Source organism: Procambarus clarkii, chromosome 47 (assembly GCF_040958095.1).
Source record: "Procambarus clarkii isolate CNS0578487 chromosome 47, FALCON_Pclarkii_2.0, whole genome shotgun sequence".
Classification (NCBI taxonomy): domain Eukaryota; kingdom Metazoa; phylum Arthropoda; class Malacostraca; order Decapoda; family Cambaridae; genus Procambarus; species Procambarus clarkii.
In genome coordinates, this window is record NC_091196.1 from 32393965 (window position 1) to 32419480 (window position 25516).

General features: G+C 44.0%; 1 protein-coding gene across 1 annotated transcript; it reads right to left on the reverse strand.

The window, feature by feature from the left end:
- Nucleotides 1-11666: 11666 nt before the first annotated feature.
- On the reverse strand, nucleotides 11667-25136 carry LOC138350914 (uncharacterized). Its single transcript, XM_069302375.1, has 3 exons — nucleotides 25058-25136; nucleotides 22898-23142; nucleotides 11667-13070 (listed from the first exon to the last, which is right to left on the reverse strand). The coding sequence occupies exons 1-3, from the start codon at nucleotides 25134-25136 to the stop codon at nucleotides 11667-11669; spliced, it is 1728 nt and encodes a 575-aa protein (XP_069158476.1).
- Between the last annotated feature and the right edge of the window lie 380 nt (nucleotides 25137-25516).

Genomic DNA, 25516 nt, shown 5'->3' on the forward strand with positions numbered 1-25516 from the left:
GTCATGGTAACTAATTTTAGTAGAATAAACTGACTTAACAGAGCAGGGAATAATAAAGCAGAAGATTTTCTTGAATTAATTGACGATTGCTTCCTTAAGCAACACATTATGGAACCAACGTGTGGAAATAATATTTTAGACTTAGTGTTAACTAACAGGGAAATGCAAATTAATGCCATCGAAATAGGGAGTGAGCTAGGGAACAGTGATCACAAAGAAATCAGATTTACCATAGATTGAAACAGATTTGTAAGAGAAAATTCCGTTAAAGTGCCAGATCTTTGAAAAGCTGATTTTAAGGATGTAAGAAATATTTGGGTGATATAGATTGGAAAGTTCTGGGCATTGGGATGGGGAGCGTGGGGGCCGGTCTTAGAGACGTGAACCCAGCGATGGGGTGAAGTAAAAAGAGATTTCGATGCGGATTCAAAAATAACTAGACTTACAAATATTTTAAGCAAAGCACAGGAACGTAGTATACCATTCAAATCGAATAGATCGAATACTAATGACCCGAAATGGGTAACAAAGGATCTGAAGAACCTTATAGGTAGAAAGGTATGTGGGTGGAACCTTATAGGTATGTGGGTGGGATCGAGGACAGATTGACTAGTTCAGCAGTTACCAGGGAGGATGTAATTGAGCAGTCTCGTTGGTGTAGTGGTAAGACACTCGCCTGGCGTTCCGCGAGCGCTATGTCATGGGTTCGTATCCTGGCCGGGGAGGATTTACTGGGCGCAATTCCTTAACTGTAGCCTCTGTTTAACGCAACAGTAAAATGTGTACTTGGATGAAAAAACGATTCTTCGCGGCAGGGGATCGTATTCCAGGGACCATAGGATTAAGGACTTGCCCGAAACGCTACGCGTACTAGTGGCTGTACAAGAATGTAACAACTCTTGTATATATCTCAAAAAAAAAAAAAAAAAAAGAGCTTGGCACAAAAGGATTAAGAATGGGAAAGTCAGTTTAGAACAAGAATTCGTACAACTAGTTAGAAATGTTAAAAAAAAGAGATAAGGAGGGCAAAACGAAACTATAAAGTTCGCATAGCAGGTCAAGCAACGACAAATCCTGAAGTTTTTTTCTGATATATTGAACAAAGATTATGGAAAAGAAAGGTCCATTAAAAACTGAGACAGGTCAGTTAACTGATAATGACGAAGAGATGAGTAGTATTTTAAATAAATATTTTATCTCTGTATTTACTAAAGAAGAACTTAACAATATGCCTTCAGCCGAAAAAGTCTATGTGGGTGGGAACGAGGACAGATTGACTAGTTCAGCAGTTACCAGGGAGGATGTAATTAAACAAATAGTGAAACTCAAGCCAAACAAATCAGCAGGGCCGGATGAAGTGTTTGCCAGGGTGCTTAAAGCATGCAAAGAGGAGCTTTGCGAGCCACTGTAAACCATATTTAATAAATCATTAGAGTCAGGCAGAGTGCCAGAGTCGTGGAAGATTGCTAATGTGGTACCAATTTTCAAGAAAGGAGATAGATCACTTGCGTCAAACTATCGGCCAATTAGCTTAACGTCCATTGTGGGAAAGTTATTTGAATCTATAATTGCAAATACCATTCCTCTTCATCTTGAAAAACATAAATTAATAAATGATTCACAACATGGTTTTACAATTGGCCGTTCATGTTTAACAAATTTTCATAATTTTATTCTAGCATAGTTGAGGCAGTTGATAGTGGTAAGGATTGTGATGTTGCGCACCTTGACTTTAGCAAAGCTTCTGATATAGTGCCACATAGAAGACCGATTAAAAAGATAGAGGTTCACGGTATTGGGGGTGCTATATTAAGATGGATTAGGGCATGGCTATACCAAAGGAAACAAAGAGTTAGTATCAATTGGGTTAAGTCAGAGTTGGGTAGTGTTGTAAGTGGAGTGCCTCAAGGCTGTCCTGAGACCTCATAATAAATATAAATGATTTAGGTTTGAGCAGCAATATTTGCAAATTTGCCGATGATACAAAAATCTGGAGGGGAATAAACACGAAAAAAACCACTATCACTTCAAGACGATCTAAATAGGGGTTTGAAATGGCCAAAAGATTGGCAGGTGCAGTTTAATGCTGACAAATGTAAGGTTTTGAGGTTAGGTAATGATGATAGAGTTACAAGATACGAGCTAGATGGTGTTGAGATTGTGAAGTCGGATTGTGAAAGGGCTCTGGGAGTTAAGATTAGTAAGAATTTAAAACCAAAAAATCAATGCATAAATGTTCGTAATAAGGTAAATAGGACACTGGGATTTATTAATCGAAGCGTTAGTAACAAGACGCCTGGTGTTGTTCTTCAGCTATATCTTGCTCTGGTTAGGCCCAATTTAGATTATGCAGTTCAGTTTTGTTCGCCGTATTATAGAATGGATATAAATTCACTAGAACGAGTCCAGCGTAGGATAACAAGGTTAATCCCCCAAATTAGAAACCTGTCCTATGAGGAAAGATTGACAAAGTTTAAATTACATTCTCTAGAAAGGCGAAGAATTAGGGGTGACATGATAGAGGTGCACAAGTGGATGAATGGGCATAACAAGGGGGTTATTGGTAGTATGTTGCAAGTAGCAACTCAAGACAAAACACGATACAATGGTTATGAATTGGATAAGTTTTGATTTAGGAAAAACCTGGGTAAATACTGGTTCGGCAACAGGGTTTTTGATTTGTGGAACCAATTACTGCATAACGTGGTGCAGGTGGGGTCCCTCGACTGTTTCAAACGTGGGTTTGATATGTTTGATATGAGTGGGATTGAGTAGTTATAAATAAGAGCTGCCTCGTATGGGCTAATAGACCTTCTGCAGTTACCATTATTCTTATGATGATTGTTTCAAGCATAGGTTAAACCTATATATGAATGAGATTGGGTGGATATAAATAGGAATTGCCTCGTATGGGCCTATAGGCCTTCTGCAGTTACCTTTATTCTTATGTTTCTGTCCCCAGAGAGCGGGAGGTAGAGCGGCAGTTGTCAAGGAGTGGCAGGTGTCTATCTACCTCGGACACCTGGTTATCCAGCAATTCCTGTGATCATCAGGGCTCTGACCTGCGCCCAACACAGGCGAAGGAAATGACGTCTTGAAACATGAGGCTACGTTCCCTGATTTAATTTAATCTTTGTTTCTGTATTCAAATGGTCAGTACCCTACTGCCAGGCTTCCACATATAAAAGACGTGGCATAACCGCAATGAAGGTACATATAACGTATACTCGGGATGGGGTGCAACTATCTAGGGCTGGGGTTGTTGCCAGCTCGATGGAACCTGTTGTAGGTTTTTTTTGGGCTTAAACAGTTAGTAGATAGTGGTATGGGAGTTGATATGGAGAAATGAGGTAAAAAGAACATAAGATAAGAATATAGGTAACTGCAGAAGGCCTATTGGCCCATACCAGGCAGCTCCTATTTAAAACCACTCAATCCCACTCATGTACATGTCCAACCACGTTTGAAACAAACAAAGAACCCCACCTCCAACACGTTACGTGGTAATTGGTTTAACAAATCAACAACCCTGTTGACCAGACCACACACTAGAAGGTGAAGGGACGACGACGTTTCGGTCCGTCCTGGACCATTCTCAAGTTGATTGTGATGAGGAATGTTGTTGTTGTTTAAGATTCGCTACTCAGAACTATAAGTTCCAGTGGCACGGGCTATGGTGAGCCCGTAAGTGGAGGCTTTTTGGAGCTATTATCATGTATCATTGCTGATACTAGAGATTTGGCGATGGATGGGGGTCTTCATGATGGTTTTCAGCCTGGGGGGCTGGCTATACCAGTTATGGAGCTGGTGGGATTAGTGTGGACCTCTAGGTTTTCCGTTTTTTCTTTGCCTGCGACTTTGGCTGAGTGCTGTCGTTGGAGTTTGGTGACGTGGCCTCCATGAGGAAGTCTTGAACCGTGTAGGTGTCGTACTTGTGATGCGGCGGTGGAGCTCCTACTATGATTTCCTCGTCTGAGGAGTCCGTAACCTCCGTAGTGGGCGTTTTTGTCTTTCGCCTCGCAGCCTTAGGTAGGCTTAGGTGTCGTTGGTTGGTGGTTGTAGCTATTTCAGGAGCGCTGGTGGTGCTGTTATCGTTTGTAGACAGCACGTCTGCTAGCGCGGCAGCTGGTAGGAGTGTTGGGAGCTGGAGAAGGAATTACCTCTGTGTCGCCCGGGTCATGGGCGGTTCTGGAGTCGGTGTTGAAGTTGACCGCATGGTCGTCCTGGTGGTAGTCTCCGGAGTGGTAGAGGAGGCAGTGAGATTTACGCTAGTGGCTATGATGGGGGCCAGGCCATTGTCTATGTATAATGCGTTTAGTTCACTATGATAGCAATGTTATTGTTTCAGATTTAGCTACTCAGGACGAAGTGTCCATGTAGCACGGGCTATGGTGAGCCCGTAATTGATTTTGGTTATACATGATAACCTTTTTCCTGTGATATTTGGGTCTAAGTTTAAAATGGAGGAGTGGATTTCTCCTTTTTCCCTGTTTATTTATCGCTTCTATTTTAGTGCATGATGAGGAAGTAGATGCAGGCAATAAATAGGCAAGAGCGGTGAGGAGCAAAGTAAGATGTAGTAGAGTGAATAGTAGTAGGAATAAAAACTGCAGAGGGTCTATTGGCCATTACGAGGCAGCTCCTATTAAAACCATCGAATGAGAGGAGATAGTAATACGAATAAGAAGAGGATAGTAAGGGAACATAAAAGAAAAAACAAAGAACAGAAAAGGAGAGAGAGGAGAGAAAGAAAAGAAAAGAGAAAGAAAGATAAATGGAAGGGTAAGCTTATGTTGGGCGAGTTAGGAGTGAGGAACTAATACAGAGATTCAGGACAGCCATTGAATTAGTTAGGAGCAAGGAAGGAATCCCGATCATATGTGGAATTCTTCAATTGGGAAATCTATGGCCCCTGGGGAGGGTTACCTTGCTTTGCGGCTACTTTTTCTTTCAAAGGTTCACATTTCATTGTGATAAACAATGGACCTGCAAGTTCCTATTTGCACTGTTCTGCTTTCTTCAAATTCATCCAAGGGTTCTCGTCTAATGACACTTTTAAGGGACCTACTTGTTAACTCAAGATTCCGTTCAACATCGTCTTTATTTACAGTAACCTTTGCAAGGGCGTCATCTTTATCATGTTCCTGCAGGCCAATGTGAGAAGGAATCCTCAACATTTTGTTATTTACCCTCTTATTAAGTATTCTTATATATCTATCTTGAGGTTATCTTGAGATGATTTCGGGGCTTTAGTGTCCCCGCGGCCCGGTCCTCGACCAGGCCTCCACCCCCAGGAAGCAGCCCGTGACAGCTGACTAACTCCCAGGTACCTATTTACTGCTAGGTAACAGGGGCATTCAGGGTGAAAGAAACTTTGCCCATTTGTTTCTACCTCGTGCGGGAATCGAACCCGCGCCACAGAATCACGAGTCCTGCGCGCTATCCACCAGGCTACGAGGCCCCCCCTATGTCTGACTTCGGAGACATGCGCATTATTACTTGATTGTAAACTGTTTATTGCTAGTAGTGAGGAAAGGGAGTCAGAGATAATTAATGCTGTCTACTTCAGTGTTGTCAATAATGTTGAGTGCTACCAGTTCAGCTTACAAGGTGGAGGACCAGTTACTAACTCGTATATTCATTTCAATTGTGCTTCCATCTGCTTGATGGAACAGCACTTCCTTTCCTCCCTGTAGCTATATTGAGTGATCCGTCAGTGTTTATAGTCTGTGCGATGTTGTTGTAATAATTATTTTCAGTTATCATTGTTCTCGGTTATTAATCTGTTATCATTATCTCAGTTATCAATATTCTGCTATCACTTTTTTTAAGTTATCCTTAGTCTCAATTATTTTTGTTCTCAGTTATCACTTATCATTCTATTCAGTTATCATTCTTCTCAGTTATTATTGTTCTCAGTTATAAGTATTCTAAGCTATCATTAGTCTCAGTTATCATGAGTTATTTATTTCTGTTCTCAGTTATGGGTTACGATTATTTCCAGTTATCTTCTGGGTTACCATTATTCCCCAGTTATCATTCTTATTTATCATTGTTCTCATGTATCAGTGCCCATAGATGCCAGTAATCATTCATAGCTATCATTGTTCTAAGTTCTCAGTTATCATTACTTGTAATTGCCACTCTTCTCAGTTATCAGTGTTCTAAATTATCAGTGAGCTTTGTTATTTTTGTTCTCACCTATCATTGTCAATTAACATAGTTTATTGTTATCATTGTTCTCAGTTATTATTATCAGTTATCATTGCTTTCGGTTATGTTTTCATTTGTTACCATTGCTCTGAGTTATAATTTTCTGTTATTATTGTTATCAGTTATTATTATTCTCAGTTATTATTGTTCTCAGTCATCATTGTTCTGATCATTGTTGTCAGTTATCATCATTCTCAGTTTTCCTTATTCTCAGTTATCATTATTCTCATCGTTGATCTCGGGTATTATTGTTCTTAGATAAAAAAAAAATTAGTTTATCATTGTTCTCAGTTATCATTGCTTCGTTATTTATTGTTTTTACCACAGACGTGGCCACACATTTACAATGCTAACCAGAAAACATATATTTTCTTCTGTCCTCCATGGACAGGGTGAGAGATCTGTTAAACATATAGTTCAGTGATTGTTGAACAATCAACCACAGAAGGTGATTGTAGTGCTTTTAAAATGCTAATCTAACGTACGGACATAAATACTAAAGTACACAAGTGTGTATTTGTGTACATGCATAACAAGAGGTGTGTAGAGATCTCGCGGCTGAGTTGATAGTGCTCCGGAGTCGTAGTCCCAAGGGCCCGGGTTCGATTCCCGGTCGAGGCAGAAACAAGTGGGCAGAGTTTCTTTCATCTGATGCACCTATTTACATAGCAGTAAATGGGTACCTAGGAGTTAGACAGCTGTTACGGGCTGCTTCCTGGGGATGTGTGTGTGTTTTAGAATTATATGTATAGGCATCATAATAGGGGGAAAAGATATTTAGTTAGAAAGGTGGGGTCCAAGAGCTAATAGCTCGATTCTGCAGGCACAAATATTAAATATAAACAGTATTTATTATAAAACTTACTACATAAACAGTATTCGTGGTGTCTGATATAAGAAAACTAGCCTCACAAGATTGCCACTTGCTTAGCTAAAGAACTATGGGATTCAGCTCCTGGACCCAATCATGTGCCTCTGTAACCCTTGCCACTACCGCCAACGGGATGGGTATGGGGTGCATAGTAAATAAATGATGTGAAATTTTACATTTTTTTTTATTTTTACATGCAAGCATGCTTATAAGTACAATAAAAGGAAACAGTTACATCATAAAACAGAACAAAAAGTCAAAGCACAAACGGGCAAAACTAAGGAACAAAAGTACTAAACACAATAACGCCGGCCGGAAGGACCGATCACAAAACAAACAATAATTACAAACAGAATACAATAATTAAGTGAAACAGCAGAATACAAAACAGAAATAACACACCAAAACCTGAAACATACAGAACAAGGCTGCCAGCACCGCACACACACGCAGAGGCACCAACATAAAAACAAAAAAGTAAATAATAAATAACTAACAATACAACAACATAATTATACAATAAACAAAAGGAAAAGCTCAACGGCAAAACTCGACAAAAAGCATAAACCCAGACCAGGTCACGCCAACAGCCTGAAGGGCACTCAACACCACACAAACAAGCGCACAAACAGCATCATACAACCATAAAACCACAAAGCATAACATAAGAACATGACACACACAAACCAAACCCCGGACCGCACAGGAACCGGACACATGCACACAAGCCACACAAAAAACCCACAACCCCAAACCGGAGCACGCAGGAACCGGGAAACAAACCCGCCCCACCCACCCACTCACACACACCCGACCCGCACCCCACACCCATGCACACTAATGGAAACAACCCACAACACACAAAGGAATCACGAGTGAGGAACACATTCCTCAGAGACAAGACCATACGTCTCCGCAGCCCAGGGATACCGTCGCTTGTAGGCCTCCCAAATCATATATTCCCTCTCGGAAGGGGGACAATCCCCCTGCCGCCGCGGGCCCTTCATAAACTCGGGAACCACCAGATCAGGTGGAAACGGCCACTCCTTAAGCTCACTGACGCAAGTCGCTAACGAGGCTGGGGAGCGCAACCCACGTCCTTCGAGGTAGCAGACGACACCGCTGAAGCGTACGAGGGCTGCCGAGACGGCCGCGTCGCCGTACGCACAGGAGCAGGGGACAATCGACGAGATGGCAACTCCACCGAGACCGCAGGAGACACTGAAGAGACGGCCGGAGAAAGAAGAGGCGTCGAGACCGCAGCCGATGAAACGGGGCCGAGGAAGGGGTTACAGAACCCCCAGAACGAGCAGTCTTTTTCAACACCATCACCAGGCCACCCCGCTCACCGCGAACCTCGGCAGGGGGAACCACCCCCATGAAGAACCGGAGCCATCCGATGCAGGCGACGCACCCGAAGCAGGAACCTCAGTCACCATATCTGCAGTGGAGGCCGAAACACTGGCACGGGCATCCTCAGGCAAATGCACCTCTGCCGTCACCGTAGTACGCAACATAACCGGAGCCACCCCTCCGTCGCCGGCAGATTCACAAGCGACGAAGTCGCCAACATCTGTCCATGCTGAAGACGAACGCCGGGAACGCTTAGGCTCGGGCCGTACATCATCCGACCCGGAGGCAGACTCCGAGACACGCGCAACACAAGCCGGGCGAACCGATGCACGTCGCAGAACGGCAGCATCCTCAACCACATGGGGCACCAGGCCAGGCACAGGAGGAAGCGCCGGATCCACCCCATCACCCAGCACAGCCGGAACAGACGGCGAGGGTGCAGGGACAGGGTCAGACGCAGCAGAGGACGAACTGGAAGACAGGGGAATCGAGCAGCAGGCAGTCTGAAGAACCCCAGGGACACAAGTCGGAGCAGGACGATCACCCTGCGACGCCACCACCTCTTTAGGAGAGGCGACAACAACAGGGGGCGCACCAGGCAGGCAGAGACACACCCGCCCTCAACCGGCCAAATTGGTAAACACCACCAACATCCAGAGCGCCGATTCACCACGTCCTTCCCCTACCGAAGCTAGGGCTAGACTCTCAGAAATTTTACATAGTACATTAATGTTTATTTACAAATGTTGAAATGCTATTCAGTCTAGCTTACACATATCCTGTATACGCATACATACATATATTTATATACACATAGATATTTATGTCTCTCCTACTTTGACAGAGTAAGATAGCTGCTATATAAACTAGTGTGTTATTAAGCGCTTAACCACTGAAGGTGATTAAGATGCTTCCACAAGCTCAGGTTATAGTTACATCACATACATTGTATAACTGATGCATTACATAGTCAATCTTAAGTACAAGACTAGTATATAATCAAGAGTTAAAGTATTCATATAGTAGTTACAGAGTTCAGCATACCTCAACCCAGGAGGGCGAAAGTCAGTCAATATAGGATCTTCTACAATATAATGTTCAAGGGAGTGCATGTTTTCTCTTTCACAAAATGACATTACTTCGTTAAGACTGTTTCCACTTATTATTGTTCTCAGTTATCATTGTTCACAGTTAATAATTGTTCTTAGTTATTACTGCTATGTTATCATTGCGCTGTCATGTATAGTTTTCAGTTATTATTGTACTATGTTATTATTGTGCTCAGTTACCATTATTCTCATTTATCAATAATCTTAGTTATCATTGTTTGTCTAATGTTCTCAGTTTATCAATGTCCTCAGTTGCTCTCACTTATAATTGATGTCAGTTATCATTGTTCTAAATTACCATTATCAGTTACATTGCTTTGTTATTATTGTTCTCAGTTATCGTTGCCCTCATTTATCATTCATCGCAGTTATCACTGTTTTTAGTTATCATTGCTCTCTTTTATTATTCTCAGTAATTATTCTGATCAGTTTTAATGTGCTCAGTTATCACTCTTCTCTGTTGTAATTCCTCTCATTTATCATTGCTCTCAGTTATTATTTTTTTTCAGTTTTCCGTGTTCTCACTTTTCTTTGTTATTAATTATCAATTTTCTCAGTTATCAATTTTCTGAGTTACAACTGGTTTCAATTACATGTGATTATTGTTATCAATATTGTTCGTGTTATAATTATCATCACTCTAATATTTATTGTTTATTCAGCTCCAATTAATGAGTACACAGGCCGGAGGGTACTCTAGGGTGAGGCTCCGAGGGTACTCTAGGGTGAGGCTCCGAGGGTACTCTAGGGTGAGGCTCCGAGGGTACTCTAGGGTGAGGCCCCGAGGGTACTCTAGGGTGAGGCCCCGAGGGTACACTAGGGTGAGGCCCCGAGGGTACTCTAGGGTGAGGCCCCGAGGGTACACTAGGGTGAGGCCCCGAGGGTACTCTAGGGTGAGGCCCCGAGGGTACTCTAGGGTGAGGCCCCGAGGGTACTCTAGGGTGAGGCCCGGAGGGTACTCTAGGGTGAGGCCCCGAGGGTACTCTAGGGTGAGGCCCCGAGGGTACTCTAGGGTGAGGGCCCCGAGGGTACTCTAGGGAGAGGCCCCGAGGGTACTCTAGGGTGAGGGCCCCGAGGGTACTCTAGGGTGAGGGCCCCGAGGGTACTCTAGGGTGAGGCCCCGAGGGTACTCTAGGGTAAGGCCCCGAGGGTACTCTAGGTGAGGCCCCGAGGGTACTCTAGGGAGAGGCCCCGAGGGTACTCTAGGGTAAGGCCCCGAGGGTACTCTAGGGTGAGGCCCCGAGGGTACTCTAGGGTAAGGCCCCGAGGGTACTCTAGGGTGAGGGCCCCGAGGGTACTCTAGGGTGAGGCCCCGAGGGTACTCTAGGGAGAGGCCCCGAGGGTACTCTAGGGTAAGGCCCCGAGGGTACTCTAGGGTGAGGGCCCCGAGGGTACTCTAGGTGAGGCCCCGAGGGTACTCTAGGGTGAGGCCCCGAGGGTACTCTAGGGTGAGGAACCCGAGGGTACTCTAGGTGAGGCCCCGAGGGTACTCTAGGGTGAGGCCCCGAGGGTCTAAGGCAGAGCTCAAGGCAAGGTGCAGGCGGCCATCTTTAACTTCCTGCATTTCTCAACACTTGCGAGCAGGGGCGCGTTAAGGGCACAGAGCACTATATAGTGCTCGTGGTGTCTCTAGGTCATGTGTGGTACTCAGGTGTGTCTCTAGTTCATGTGTGGTGCTCAGGTGTGTCTCTAGGTCATGTGTGGTACTCAGGTGTGTCTCTAGGTCATGTGTGATGCTCAGATGTGTCTCTAGGTCATGTGTGGTGCTCAGGTGTGTCTCTAGGTCATGTGTGGTGCTCAGGTGTGTCTCTAGGTCATGTGTGGTGCTCAGGTGTGTCTCTAGGTCATGTGTGATGCTCAGGTGTGTCTCTAGGTCATGTGTGGTGCTCAGGTGTGTCTCTAGGTCATGTGTGGTGCTCAGGTGTGTCTCTAGGTCATGTGTGATGATGCTCATGTGTGTTTCTAGGTCATGTGTGATGCTCAGGTGTGTCTCTAGGTCATGTGTGATGCTCAGGTGTGTCTCTAGGTCACGTGTGATGATGCTCAGGTGTGTCTCTAGGTCATGTGTGATGCTCAGGTGTGTCTCTAGGTCATGTGTGGTGCTCAGGTGTGTCTCTAGGTCATGTGATCATGCTCAGGTGTGTCTCTAGATCATGTGTGATGCTCAGGTGTGTCTCTTGGTCATGTGTGATGTTCAGGTGTGTCTCTAGGTCATGTGTGGTGCTCAGGTGTGTCTCTTGGTCATGTGTGATGTTCAGGTGTGTCTCTAGGTCATGTGTGGTGCTCAGGTATGCCTCTAGGTCGTGTGTGGTGCTCAGGTGTGTCTCTAGGTCATGTGTGATGCTCAGGTGTGTCTCTAGGTCATGTGTGATGCTCAGGTGTGCCTCTAGGTCATGTGTGATGCTCAGGTGTGTCTCTAGGTCACGTGTGATGATGCTCAGGTGTGTCTCTAGGTCATGTGTGGTGCTCAGGTGTGTCTCTAGGTCATGTGTGGTGCTCAGGTGTGTCTCTAGGTCATGTGTGGTGCTCAGGTGTGCCTCTAGGTCATGTGTGATGCTCAGGTGTGTCTCTAGGTCACGTGTGATGATGCTCAGGTGTGTCTCTAGGTCATGTGTGGTGCTCAGGTGTGTCTCTAGGTCATGTGTGGTGCTCAGGTGTGTCTCTAGGTCATGTGTGATGCTCAGGTGTGTCTCTAGGTCACGTGTGATGATGCTCAGGTGTGTCTCTAGGTCATGTGTGGTGCTCAGGTGTGTCTCTAGGTCATATGTGGTGCTCAGGTGTGTCTCTAGGTCATGTGTGATGCTCAGGTGTGTCTCTAGGTCACGTGTGATGATGCTCAGGTGTGTCTCTAGGTCATGTGTGGTGCTCAGGTGTGTCTCTAGGTCATGTGTGGTGCTCAGGTGTGCCTCTAGGTCATGTGTGATGCTCAGGTGTGTCTCTAGGTCACGTGTGATGATGCTCAGGTGTGTCTCTAGGTCATGTGTGGTGCTCAGGTGTGTCTCTAGGTCATGTGTGGTGCTCAGGTGTGTCTCTAGGTCATGTGTGATGCTCAGGTGTGTCTCTAGGTCACGTGTGATGATGCTCAGGTGTGTCTCTAGGTCATGTGTGGTGCTCAGGTGTGTCTCTAGGTCATATGTGGTGCTCAGGTGTGTCTCTAGGTCATGTGTGATGCTCAGGTGTGTCTCTAGGTCACGTGTGATGATGCTCAGGTGTGTCTCTAGGTCATGTGTGGTGCTCAGGTGTGTCTCTAGGTCATGTGTGGTGCTCAGGTGTGCCTCTAGGTCATGTGCGGTGCTCAGGTATGCCTCTAGGTCATGTGTGGTGCTCAGGTGTGCCTCTAGGTCATGTGTGGTGCTCAGGTATGCCTCTAGGTCATGTGTGGTGCTCAGGTGTGTCTCGTGGTCATGTGTGATGCTCAGGTGTGTCTCTAGGTCATGTGTGATGCTCAGGTGTGTCTCTAGTTCATGTGTGTTGCTCAGGTTTGTCTCTAGGTCATGCGCGATGTTCAGGTGTGTCTCTAGAATCTAGATCATGTGTGGTGCTCAGGTGTGTCTCTAGGTCATGTGTGATGCTCAGGTGTGTCTCCAGGTCATGTGTGATGCTCAGGTGTGTCTCCAGGTCATGTGTGATGCTCAGGTGTGTCTCCAGGTCATGTGTGATGCTCAGGTGTGTCTCCAGGTCATGTGTGATGCCCAGGTGTGCCTCCAGGTCATGTGTGGTGCTCAGGTGTGTGTCTAGGTCATGTGTGATGCTCAGATGTGTCTCTAGGTCATGTGTGATGCTCAGGTGTGTCTCTAGGTCATGTGTGATGCTCAGGTGTGCCTCTAGGTCATGTGTGATGCTCAGGTGTGCCTCTAGGTCATGTGTGATGCTCAGGTGTGTCTCTAGGTCATGTGTGGTGCTCAGGTGTGTCTCTAGGTCATGTGTGGTGCTCAGGTGTGTCTCTAGGTCATGTGTGGTGCTCAGGTGTGTATCTAGGTCATGTGTGGTGCTCAGATGTGTCTCCAGGTCATGTGTGATGCTCAGGTGTGCCTCCAGGTCATGTGTGATGCTCAGGTGTGTCTCTAGGTCATGTGTGTGGTGCTCAGGTGTGTCTCTAGGTCATGTGTGGTGCTCAGGTGTACCTCCAGGTCATGCAGTCTAACCAAGAAACGTCATGTGAAGTTTAGAATTTATTTCGGCGTCGTTATGTCAAGTCATGAGTGCTTTAAATACAGTGATGGGTAGTGAGGTGCACCAGGTGGGGGGGTCTGGTGATGGCTGGCCGGCCGTGTCAAGGCAACAAGATACATTGTTTATACACTGGATAACTTTAGAGTCACCTGAATAAACTCAGGTTTGTAAACAACATTATTTTAGAAGAAATTACTGGTTTAATATTCTCTTCTTGGGATGTTTGGATTGTTTTAAGCGTAGGTTAGATATGTATAGATGAAATTTGGGTTGAATATTCTCGTAAGGATCAAGAGACCGCTCGCATTTTATCCATTTACGTATTCTTAAGAAATTGTTTGTCTGACCGAGCACCCACAGGTCTGACCGAGCACCCACAGGTGTGAACAAGCACCCACAGGCCTGACCGAGCACCCACAGGTGTGAACAAGCACCCACAGGTGTGAACAAGCACCCACAGGTCTGACCGAGCACCCACAGGTCTGACCAAGCACCCACAGGTGTGAACAAGCACCCACAGGTCTGATCAAGCACCCACAGGTCTGATCAAGCACCCACAGGTCTGCCCAAGCACCCACAGGTGTGAACAAGCACCCACAGGTCTGCCCAAGCACCCACAGGTCTGACCAAGCACCCACAGGTCTGCCCAAGCACCAACAGGTCTGACCGAGCACCCACAGGTGTGAACAAGCACCCACAGGTCTGACCAAGCACCCACAGGTCTGACCAAGCACCCACAGGTCTGACCAAGCACCCACAGGTCTGACCAAGCACCCACAGGTCTGACCAAGCACCCACAGGTCTGACCAAGCACCCACAGGTCTGCCCAAGCACCCACAGGTCTGACCAAGCACCCACAGGTCTGACCGAGCACCCACAGGTCTGACCAAGCACCCACAGGTGTGAACAAGCACCCACAGGTCTGATCAAGCACCCACAGGTCTGATCAAGCACCCACAGGTCTGCCCAAGCACCCACAGGTCTGACCAAGCACCCACAGGTCTGACCAAGCACCCACAGGTCTGACCAAGCACCCACAGGTCTGACCAAGCACCCACAGGTCTGACCAAGCACCCACAGGTCTGACCAAGCACCCACAGGTCTGACCAAGCACCCACAGGTCTGACCAAGCACCCACAGGTCTGCCCAAGCACCCACAGGTCTGACCAAGCACCCACAGGTCTGACCAAGCACCCACAGGTCTGACCAAGCACCCACAGGTCTGACCAAGCACCCACAGGTCTGACCAAGCACCCACAGGTGTGAACAAGCACCCACAGGTCTGACCAAGCACCCACAGGTCTGACCAAGCACCCACAGGTCTGACCAAGCACCCACAGGTCTGACCAAGCACCCACAGGTCTGACCAAGCACCCACAGGTCTGACCAAGCACCCACAGGTCTGCCCAAGCACCCACAGGTCTGACCAAGCACCCACAGGTCTGACCAAGCACCCACAGGTCTGCCCAAGCACCCACAGGTCTGATCAAGCACCCACAGGTCTGATCAAGCACCCACAGGTCTGCCCAAGCACCCACAGGTGTGAACAAGCACCCACAGGTCTGCCCAAGCACCCACAGGTCTGACCAAGCACCCACAGGTCTGCCCAAGCACCAACAGGTCTGACCGAGCACCCACAGGTGTGAACAAGCACCCACAGGTCTGACCAAGCACCCACAGGTCTGACCAAGCACCCACAGGTCTGACCAAGCACCCACAGGTCTGCCCAAGCACCCACAGGTCTGACCAAGCACCCACAGGTCTGACCAAGCACCCACAGGTCTGACCAAGCACCCACAGGTCTGACCAAGCACCCACAGGTCTGACCAAGCACCCACAGGTGTGAACAAGCACCCACAGGTCTGACCAAGCACCCACAGGTCTGACCAAGCACCCACAGGTCTGACCAAGCACCCACAGGTCTGACCAAGCACCCACAGGTCTGACCAAGCACCCACAGGTCTGACCAAGCACCCACAGGTCTGCCCAAGCACCCACAGGTCTGACCAAGCACCCACAGGTCTGACCAAGCACCCACAGGTCTGCCCAAGCACCCACAGGTCTGATCAAGCACCCACAGGTCTGATCAAGCACCCACAGGTCTGCCCAAGCACCCACAGGTGTGAACAAGCACCCACAGGTCTGCCCAAGCACCCACAGGTCTGACCAAGCACCCACAGGTCTGCCCAAGCACCAACAGGTCTGACCGAGCACCCACAGGTGTGAACAAGCACCCACAGGTCTGACCAAGCACCCACAGGTCTGACCAAGCACCCACAGGTCTGACCAAGCACCCACAGGTCTGACCAAGCACCCACAGGTCTGACCAAGCACCCACAGGTCTGCCCAAGCACCCACAGGTCTGACCAAGCACCCACAGGTCTGACCGAGCACCCACAGGTCTGACCAAGCACCCACAGGTGTGAACAAGCACCCACAGGTCTGATCAAGCACCCACAGGTCTGATCAAGCACCCACAGGTCTGCCCAAGCACCCACAGGTCTGACCAAGCACCCACAGGTCTGACCAAGCACCCACAGGTCTGCCCAAGCACCCACAGGTCTGCCCAAGCACCCACAGGTCTGACCAAGCACCCACAGGTGTGAACAAGCACCCACAGGTCTGCCCAAGCACCCACATGATCGTCATAAATGAATATGTTAAGTCAGAGACGGTCGTGTTGATGCCTAGAGTTGCTGGGCTGATCCCTTGACCACCTCAGCTGCGGTAAGCAAACCCAGTGTGACATACAACAACAATCTCGTATCAAAGTAATTATATCAAAGCAACTTATACAGTTATTTATATACCTTCACACCAACCATGCACACCCCAGTGGCAACACTGCTGGCTGAGCTGAGCCAACAGGTGGACAGCTTCATGTCAGGGTATAGAGGTGTACAGCTTCATAACACACTGCAGAGGTGTACAGCTTCATGACACACTGCAGAGGTGTACAGCTTCATGTCAGGGTATAGAGGTGTACAGCTTCATGTCAGGGGAGAGAGGTGTACAGCTTCATGTCAGGGGAGAGAGGTGTACAGCATCATGTCAAGAGATAGAGGTGTACAGCTTCATGCCAGGGGAGAGAGGTGTACAGCTTCATGCCAGGGTATAGAGGTGCACAGCTTCATGTCAGGGGATTGAGGTGTACAGCTTCATGTCAGGGGAGAGAGGTGTACAGCATCATGTCAGGGAAGAGAGGTGTACAGCTTCATGCCAGGGGATTGAGGTGTACAGCTTCATATCAGGGGAGAGAGGTGTACAGCTTCATGCCAGGGGATAGAGGTGTACAGCTTCATGCCAGGGGATAGAGGTGTACAGCTTCATGCCAGGGGATAGAGGTGTACAGCTTCATGCCAGGGGATAGAGGTGTACAGCTTCATGCCAGGGGATAGAGGTGTACAGCTTCATGCCAGGGGATAGAGGTGTACAGCTTCATGCCAGGGGAGAGAGGTGTACAGCTTCATGCCAGGGGAGAGAGGTGTACAGCTTCATGCCAGGGGAGAGAGGTGTACAGCTTCATGCCAGGAGAGAGAGGTGTACAGCTTCATGCCAGGGGAGAGAGGTGTACAGCTTCATGCCAGGGGAGAGAGGTGTACAGCTTCATGCCAGGAGAGAGAGGTGTACAGCTTCATGTCAGGGGAGAGAGGTGTACAGCTTCATGCCAGGGGAGAGAGGTGTACAGCTTCATGCCAGGAGAGAGAGGTGTACAGCTTCATGCCAGGGGAGAGAGGTGTACAGCATCATGTCAGGGTATAGAGGTGTACAGCTTCATGCCAGGAGAGAGAGGTGTACAGCATCATTGTGAACGTGTTCTATGGTGCTTAATTTAGCAGCAAGCTGAGCATGAGGGTTGTTTGTGATTAGTTTCTTGGTGGGGTATGCAGGGGTCAGGATGTCAAAAGGTACTATCTGTCAGGGTGGAAGGAAGTGCTGTACTCTTTCATCTGTATATACATCGTGTAGTCCCATCATTTTAATATGAGTGGCTGTTCTTTGAATCCATTTAGACTCGCTGGTTCCATTTCGTATGTGTTCTAACAGTTCAACTGACACAATGTTGTTTTTGTTATCACGCAGCAGCTTTAGTCCCATCATAAGATTGATATAAAATATTCTATCTTGAATGCTTGGTGTATTCATTTATTTCAGCATATTTTATTATTAACATCTTTATTGGTAAAAATTTATTATAATTTTGCCTAATCTGAGTAATTCAAGTTGGTTCTATTAGTGTAAGGATGAGGTTGGTGTTGACCAAACCTCACACTAGAAAGTTTTATTTTATTTTTATTTTTATTTTTTTTTATTATTTTCTACCACAGACGTGGCCACACATTTACAATGCTAACCAGAATATCCCCTAGAAAGTGAAAGGACGACGACGTTTCGGTCCGTCCTGGACCATTCTCAAGTTGTTAGAAAACCCGACACCATTTACTAATATTAAATACAATAAGTAGATAATATTGCTGCTGTTGTATACTCAAATTAACCCATAGAAAATGTAGCCTATAGTGAAATTTTCCATCAATAGAAAACGGGTTATCATTACCACATAGCGCTATAAATTCACCAGCTATTCTGCTGGGGATTATTGTTAATACAGCAGTCTTTGGACTTTTATCATCATAAAAACATCTCATTTGAATTAACTTAATTATCAGTACCAGAATAGAGTAAATGTGACCTTTCTACAACTTAATGACATCTGGACAAAGAGAGCCAGGGACGCCAGTGGGGGGGAGGTCAGCCAGTGTTAGACAACAGAGTCGCAGGAGCGAGTTCAGCTCCTATAATTCTCCCTTGGACGAAGTGTTCCTGAAATAATATATTTTCTCTAATTTTTTTCTTATGAAATGATAAAGCTACCCATTTCATTACGTATGAGGTCAATTTTTTTTATTGGAGTTAAAATTAACGTAGATATATGACAGAACCTAACCAACCCTACCTAACCTTACCTAACCTATCTTTTTAGGTTAGGTTAGGTTAGGTAGCCGAAAAAGTTAGGTTAGGTTAGGTTAGGTAGGTTAGGTAGCCGAAAACAATTGATTCATGAAAACTTGGTTTATTAGGCAAATTGGGCCTTGCATAGTAGGCTGAGAAGTGCATTCTGGCTACTAGGTACGACATATATATATATATATATATATATATATATATATATATATATATATATATATATATATATATATATATATATATATATATATATATATGTAGTACCTAGTAGCCAGAACGCACTTCTATGCCTACTATTCAAGGCCCGATTTGCTTAATAAGTCAAGTTTTCATGAATTAATATATTTTCTCTAATTTTTTTCTTATGAAATTATAAAGCTACCCATTTCATTACGTATGAGGTCAATTTTTTTTTATTGGAGTTAAAATTAATGTAGATATATGACCGAACCTAACCAACCCTACCTAACCTAACCTAACCTATTTTTATAGGTTAGGTTAGGTTAGGTAGCCGAAAACGTTAGGTTAGGTTAGGTTAGGTAGGTTAGGTAGTCGAAAAACAATTAATTCATGAAAACTTGGCTTATTAGGCAAATCGGGCCTTGAATAGTAGGCATAGAAGTGCGTTCTGGCTACTAGGTACGACATATATATATATATATATATATATATATATATATATATATATATATATATATATATATATGTCGTACCTAGTAGCCAGAACTCACTTCTCAGCCTACTATGCGAGGCCCGATTTGCCTAATAAGCCAAGTTTTACTGAATTAATATATTTTCTCTAATTTTTTTCTTATGAAATGATAAAGCTACACATTTCATTATGTATGAGGTCAATTTTTTTTTATTGGAGTTAAAATTAACGTAGATATATGACCGAACCTAACCAACCCTACCTAACCTAACCTAACCTATCTTTATAGGTTAGGTTAGGTTAGGTAGCCGAAAACGTTAGGTTAGGTTAGGTTAGGTAGGTTAGGTTGTCGAAAAAACATTAATTCATGAAAACTAGGCTTATTAGGCAAATCAGGCCTTGCATTGTAGGCTGAGAAGTGAGTTCTGGCTACTAGGTACGACATATATATATATATATATATATATATATATGCGGAAAATCTACAGAGAAATATGAAATGAGGTGAAACGTTCTCTGTGGATTTTCCGCATAAAATGATCAGTGTTTTGTGATCGTCAATTGCATATATATATATATATATATATATATATATATATATATATATATATATATATATATATATAAAATGTCGTACCTAGTAGCCAGAATGCACTTCTCGGCCTACTATGCAAGGCCCGATTTGCCTAATAAGCCAAGTTTTCATGAATTAATGTTTTTTCGACTACCTAACCTACCTAACCTAACCTAACCTAACTTTTTCGGCTACATAACCTAACCTAACCTATAAAGATAGGTTAGGTTAGGTTAGGTAGGGTTGGTTAGGTTCGGTCATATATCTACGTTAATTTTAACTCCAATAAAAAAAATTGACCTCATGCATAATATGGGTAGCTTTATCATTTCATAAGAAAAAAATTAGAGAAAATATATTAATTTAGGAAAACTTGGCTTATTAGGCAAATCGGGCCTTGAATAGCAGGCCGAGTACGACGTTCTGGCTACTAGGTACAACATATATATATATATATATATATATATATATATATATATATATATATATATATATATATATATATATATATATATATATATTTATATATAGTACCTAATAGCCAGTATGCACTTCTCGGCTTACTATGCAAGGCCAGATTTGCCTAATAGGCCACGTGATTTTCTTTATTTTCAATAAACTGTTTCCAATTAGTTTATTTGAATTATTATTATTATATTAAGGTTAAGATAGGTTAGGTTATCTTGAGGTTATCTTGAGATGATTTCGGGGCTTTAGTGTCCCCGCGGCCCGGTCCTCGACCAGGCCTCCACCCCCAGGAAGCAGCCCGTGACAGCTGACTAACTCCCAGGTACCTATTTTACTGCTAGGTAACAGGGGCATTCAGGGTGAAAGAAACTTTGCCCATTTGTTTCTGCCTCGTGCGGGAATCGAACCAGCGCCACAGAATTACGAATCCTGCGTGCTATCCACCAGGCTACGAGGCCCCTTAGGTTAGGTTAGGTTAGGTTAGGTTAGGTAGGGCTGGTTAGGTTCGGTCGTATATCTACGTTAATTTTAACTCCTATTTAAAAATATTAACTCTTACATAATGAAATGGATAGCTTTATCATTTCATAAGAAAAAAATGAGAAAAATATATAAATTCAGGAAAACTTGACTTATAAGGCAAATCGGATCTTGCATAGTAGACCAAGAAGTGCGTTCTGGCTATTAGGTACAACACACATCTATATATATATATATATATATATATAATGTCGTACCTAGTAGCCAGAACGCACTTCTCGGCCTACTATGCAAGGCCCGATTTGCCAAATAAGCCAAGTTTTCATGAATTAATATATTTTCTCTAAATTTTTTCTTATGAAATGATAAAGCAACCCATTTCATTATGAATGAGGTCAATTTTTTTTTATTGGAGTTAAAATTAACGTAGATATATGACCGAACCTAACCAACCCTACCTAACCTAACCTAACCTATCTTTATAGGTTAGGTTAGGTAGCCGAAAAAGTTAGGTTAGGTTAGGTTAGGTAGGTTAGGTAGTCGAAAAACAATTAATTCATGAAAACTTGGCTTATTAGGCAAATTGGGCCTTGCATAGTAGGCTGAGAAGTGCGTTCTGGCTACTAGGTACGACATATATATATTTATATATATATATATGTCGTACCTAGTAGCCAGAACGCACTTCTCAGCCTATCATGCAAGGCCCGATTTGCCTAATAAGCCAAGTTTTCATTAATTAATTGTTTTTCGACTACCTAACCTACCTAACCTAACCTAACCTAACTTTTTCGGCTACCTAACCTAACCTAACCTATATAGATAGGTTAGGTTAGGTTAGGTAGGGTTGGTTAGGTTCGGTCATATATCTATGTTAATTTTAACTCCAATAAAAAAAATTGTCCTCATACATAATGACATGGGTAGCTTTATCATTTCATAAGAAAAAAATAGAGAAAATATATTAATTCAGGAAAACTTGGCTTATTAGGCAAATCGGGCCTTGCATAGCAGGCCGAGTACGACGTTCTGGCTACTAGGTACAACATATATATATATATATATATATATATATATATGTCGTACCTAGTAGCCAGAACTCACTTTTTGGCCTACTATTCAAGGCCCGATTTGCCTAATAAGCCAAGTTTTCCTGAATTAATATATTTTTTCTAATTTTTTTTTTATGAAATGATAAAGCTACCCATTTCATTATGTATGAGGTCAATTTTCTTTTATTGGAGTTAAAATTAACGTAGATATATGACCGAACCTAACCAACCCTACCTAACCTAACCTAACCTATCTTTATAGGTTAGGTTTGGTTAGGTAGCCGAAAAAGTTAGGTTAGGTTAGGTTAGGTAGGTTAGGTAGTCAAAAAACAATTAATTCATGAAAACTTGGCTTATTAGGCAAATCGGGCCTTGAATAGTAGGCCAAAAAGTGAGTTCTGGCTACTAGGTACGACATATATATATATATATATATATATATATATATATATATATATATATATATATATATATATATATATATATATATATATAATCAACTACATTAGACAGTATATATATGTTTCAATTTACGAATTTGAAAATACAACTTTCTATTGTGCACTGCCACACAAAGGCAGGGATGGGTTCATAAGAGATGCAGCTTAAAAATACAATTATTAAAATTGTTCTTCATTCTTTAAAATGGACAAGCAAATTTTGGATAAATTGTTAGGATGTCGTCCAGTACATCAGATTCAATGTAATAGTTACACAGTTGGTGGTACAATAGGCCCGGAGGTCAAAAAAATATATTGTTTCACATTCAACAATATAGTGTTCTAGTGAATGCATTAAAGGTTTGTCACAGAGTTTACAATCTGAATATTCTGGTAGTGACTCAGCCTCACTAACCTGCTAGATGTGCCTATAGCCAAGGCGAATTCGCGCAATGACTACATCATATTGCCTGGTCCGGTTACTGTGCTGACCATACAAATACCTATTATTACAAAACTTGTCATTGCTAATACCGCAGCTTACAGGTCTCTGGGCCTTTCTTAGTTCTTTTAAATCTAAAGTAATTTCTTTGATTTGTATGTTTCTAATAATTGCATTAGTTAGTCCAAAGTCATAATCGGTGTGTTCTTTTCTGCAAGCCTTATTGGCCAATCTATCTACAAAGTCATGTTTTCCAATTCCAACATGGATGGGATCCACGCAAATTTTGATACAAAAATTATTATAATTGGAAAAAAATCCATTCCGTTTAGTATTACAAGCTATATCTGAAGTTAATTGTGATGGGTTATTTAAGGACTGCAGAGAACTTTTAGAGTCACAAAAATATCACTCCACCACCATTGAGCTTAAGATACTCAGTGTGCTAGATAAATACCCATTAGCTCAGTCTGTGTCGTGCTTGCCCAATCGTTCAATCTCTGCGTACTAGACATGATCATTTCATTCCCTTTATATACTGCACATGCACAACCTTTTTTTACACTGAAAACTTTGGCAGTTATAGGACAGCCAAGTATAATTCGGAGGGCTTCGTTTTGCATTTTTTCCAGTCTATCAATACTTTTGCCATTTTGCAGGACTAATGCTGGTACATGATACCTTATTAGACTATTAGAGACCTTATACATGCTAAGTACATCATTTTTGTTATTCTTAATATTAACACCGTGTTTAGAGTTGTATCCCACTACAGCTCTAGAGAGCCTTGAGTCTGTCTCTACATTGTTGATGTAACTTTTTGACGGTAGTTAAGGTACAAGGAACTAAGACACACCAGGGTATTTGAAAGAAGAGACATAGTCTATTGTATATTATTAATATTTAGTTTTTGTGGTCCACTTTTGTGATTACCAATTTGTCTGTTAAATACTTTAGTTTTAGCGGCGTTGATTACAAGACCAAGGCTCTCACAAGCTCTTTCGCGGTGGGTTTTAGTATATACAAGGATGTCATCTGCATAGCTAATAGTGATGTTTGCAGGACTAATTGGGATTGATTTTAGTAAGGCATTAATTAGAACATTAAACAAGGTAGGACTTAGTACTCCTCCTTGTGGGGTGCCTAGATGCATAAATTTAGTTTCACTTTTGTGAAACTAAAACTTTGCCTTGGAACAGTGCAGAGGACTTCCGGTTGGTAAGATAGCCTCGTATCCATTGAAACAATTGTCCACCTCTATCCATTCTTGCTAATTCATACAAAATCATTTCCCTATTAGCAATATCTAAGGCATTTGATTAAATCAAGAAATGTTGTGTACTTGTGCCTTCTATCTGTGAGAAGTGAAAAAGGTTGTGATACAGTTGTGTACATTTTTACCATGTATGAAACCATTGATGACATGTGCTCTTTAACTCTGGATAGTAATCTATTAAGCACCATTATCTCAAAGGTTTTACACCTGCAACTGGTCAACAACAGTGGTTGACCATCCTGTAGATCATAACAACAGTGGCTGACCATCCTGTAGACCATAACAACAGTGACTGACCATCCTGTAGACCATAACAACAGTGGCTGACCATCCTGTAGACCATAACAACAGTGGCTGACCATCCTGTAGACCATAACAACAGTGGCTGACCATCCTGTAGACCATAACAACAGTGGCTGACCATCCTGTAGACCATAACAACAGTGGCTGACCATCCTGTAGATCATAACAACAGTGGCTGACCATCCTGTAGATCATAACAACAGTGGCTGACCATCCTGTAGACCATAACAACAGTGGCTGACCATCCTGTAGATCATAACAACAGTGGCTGACCATCCTGTAGACCATAACAACAGTGACTGACCATCCTGTAGATCATAACAACAGTGGCTGACCATCCTGTAGATCATAACAACAGTGGCTGACCATCCTGTAGATCATAACAACAGTGGCTGACCATCCTGTAGATCATAACAACAGTGGCTGACCATCCTGTAGATCATAACAACAGTGGCTGACCATCCTGTAGATCATAACAACAGTGGCTGACTGCCGCCATTCCTAGCTGGCCGCACACGAATTGTTCCCGGAAAGACTTGCGATTCTGAGCACCCATCAGCTCAAATCATCGCGGTTTGTGAGGAAGAATACATCAGTACTCCAAGACCCCGACATTATCGTGTTTGGAAGGAAACAATTCCGATTTCGTCTGGTATTTAAGGAGAAACAACGTTGTTGATTACCTGCTGTCCAGCTGACTGGTATTCTGCGCAACCCAGTACGCAGGCGACCCAAACTCTCGTACCATACTCTCGACGCCATGACCGATTTTTTTTTTCTTGAGGACCGTATCTCTGACCAGGTCACTTAGAGCCCTACCCTGAAGGGCGAGGTGATACCCTGCGGGCAGGGCCTCAAGGGGTCACCTTACAAGGTGTACTGAGCCTTTTCAGGGAAAGGTAGACCAAACAGCTCATTTAGGTGTTAGCTTAGTCGATTAAGGCAGCATCTGGGATGCTCTCGGACGCAGGTTCGAATCCTCGTCACGGCCCTTGTGGATTTGTTCAGGTGTTAGGTATTCCTGATTCCACCTGTGGGAATCATTCTACGACCTCCATTGGAGGGAAATGAATTTCTCCAGGCGTAGGAGTGTCTCAGGCATTAGGTAGGACAGTGAATCGGTCCTCACTACGTGGAGAGTC

Bases quoted from the DNA above. Each gene is read 5' to 3' on its own strand.
- LOC138350914 (XM_069302375.1), bottom strand. From the start codon at position 25,136: ATGGCGTCGAGAGTATGGTACGAGAGTTTGGGTCGCCTGCGTACTGGG. The intron at 23,143-25,057 runs GTAATCAACAAC...AATTAACTTCAG, and splicing joins ACCAGTCAGCTGGACAGCAG to ATATAGCTTGTAATACTAAA. The intron at 13,071-22,897 runs GTAAGCTGCGGT...CACATGATCTAG, and splicing joins TAAGAAAGGCCCAGAGACCT to ATTCTAGAGACACACCTGAA.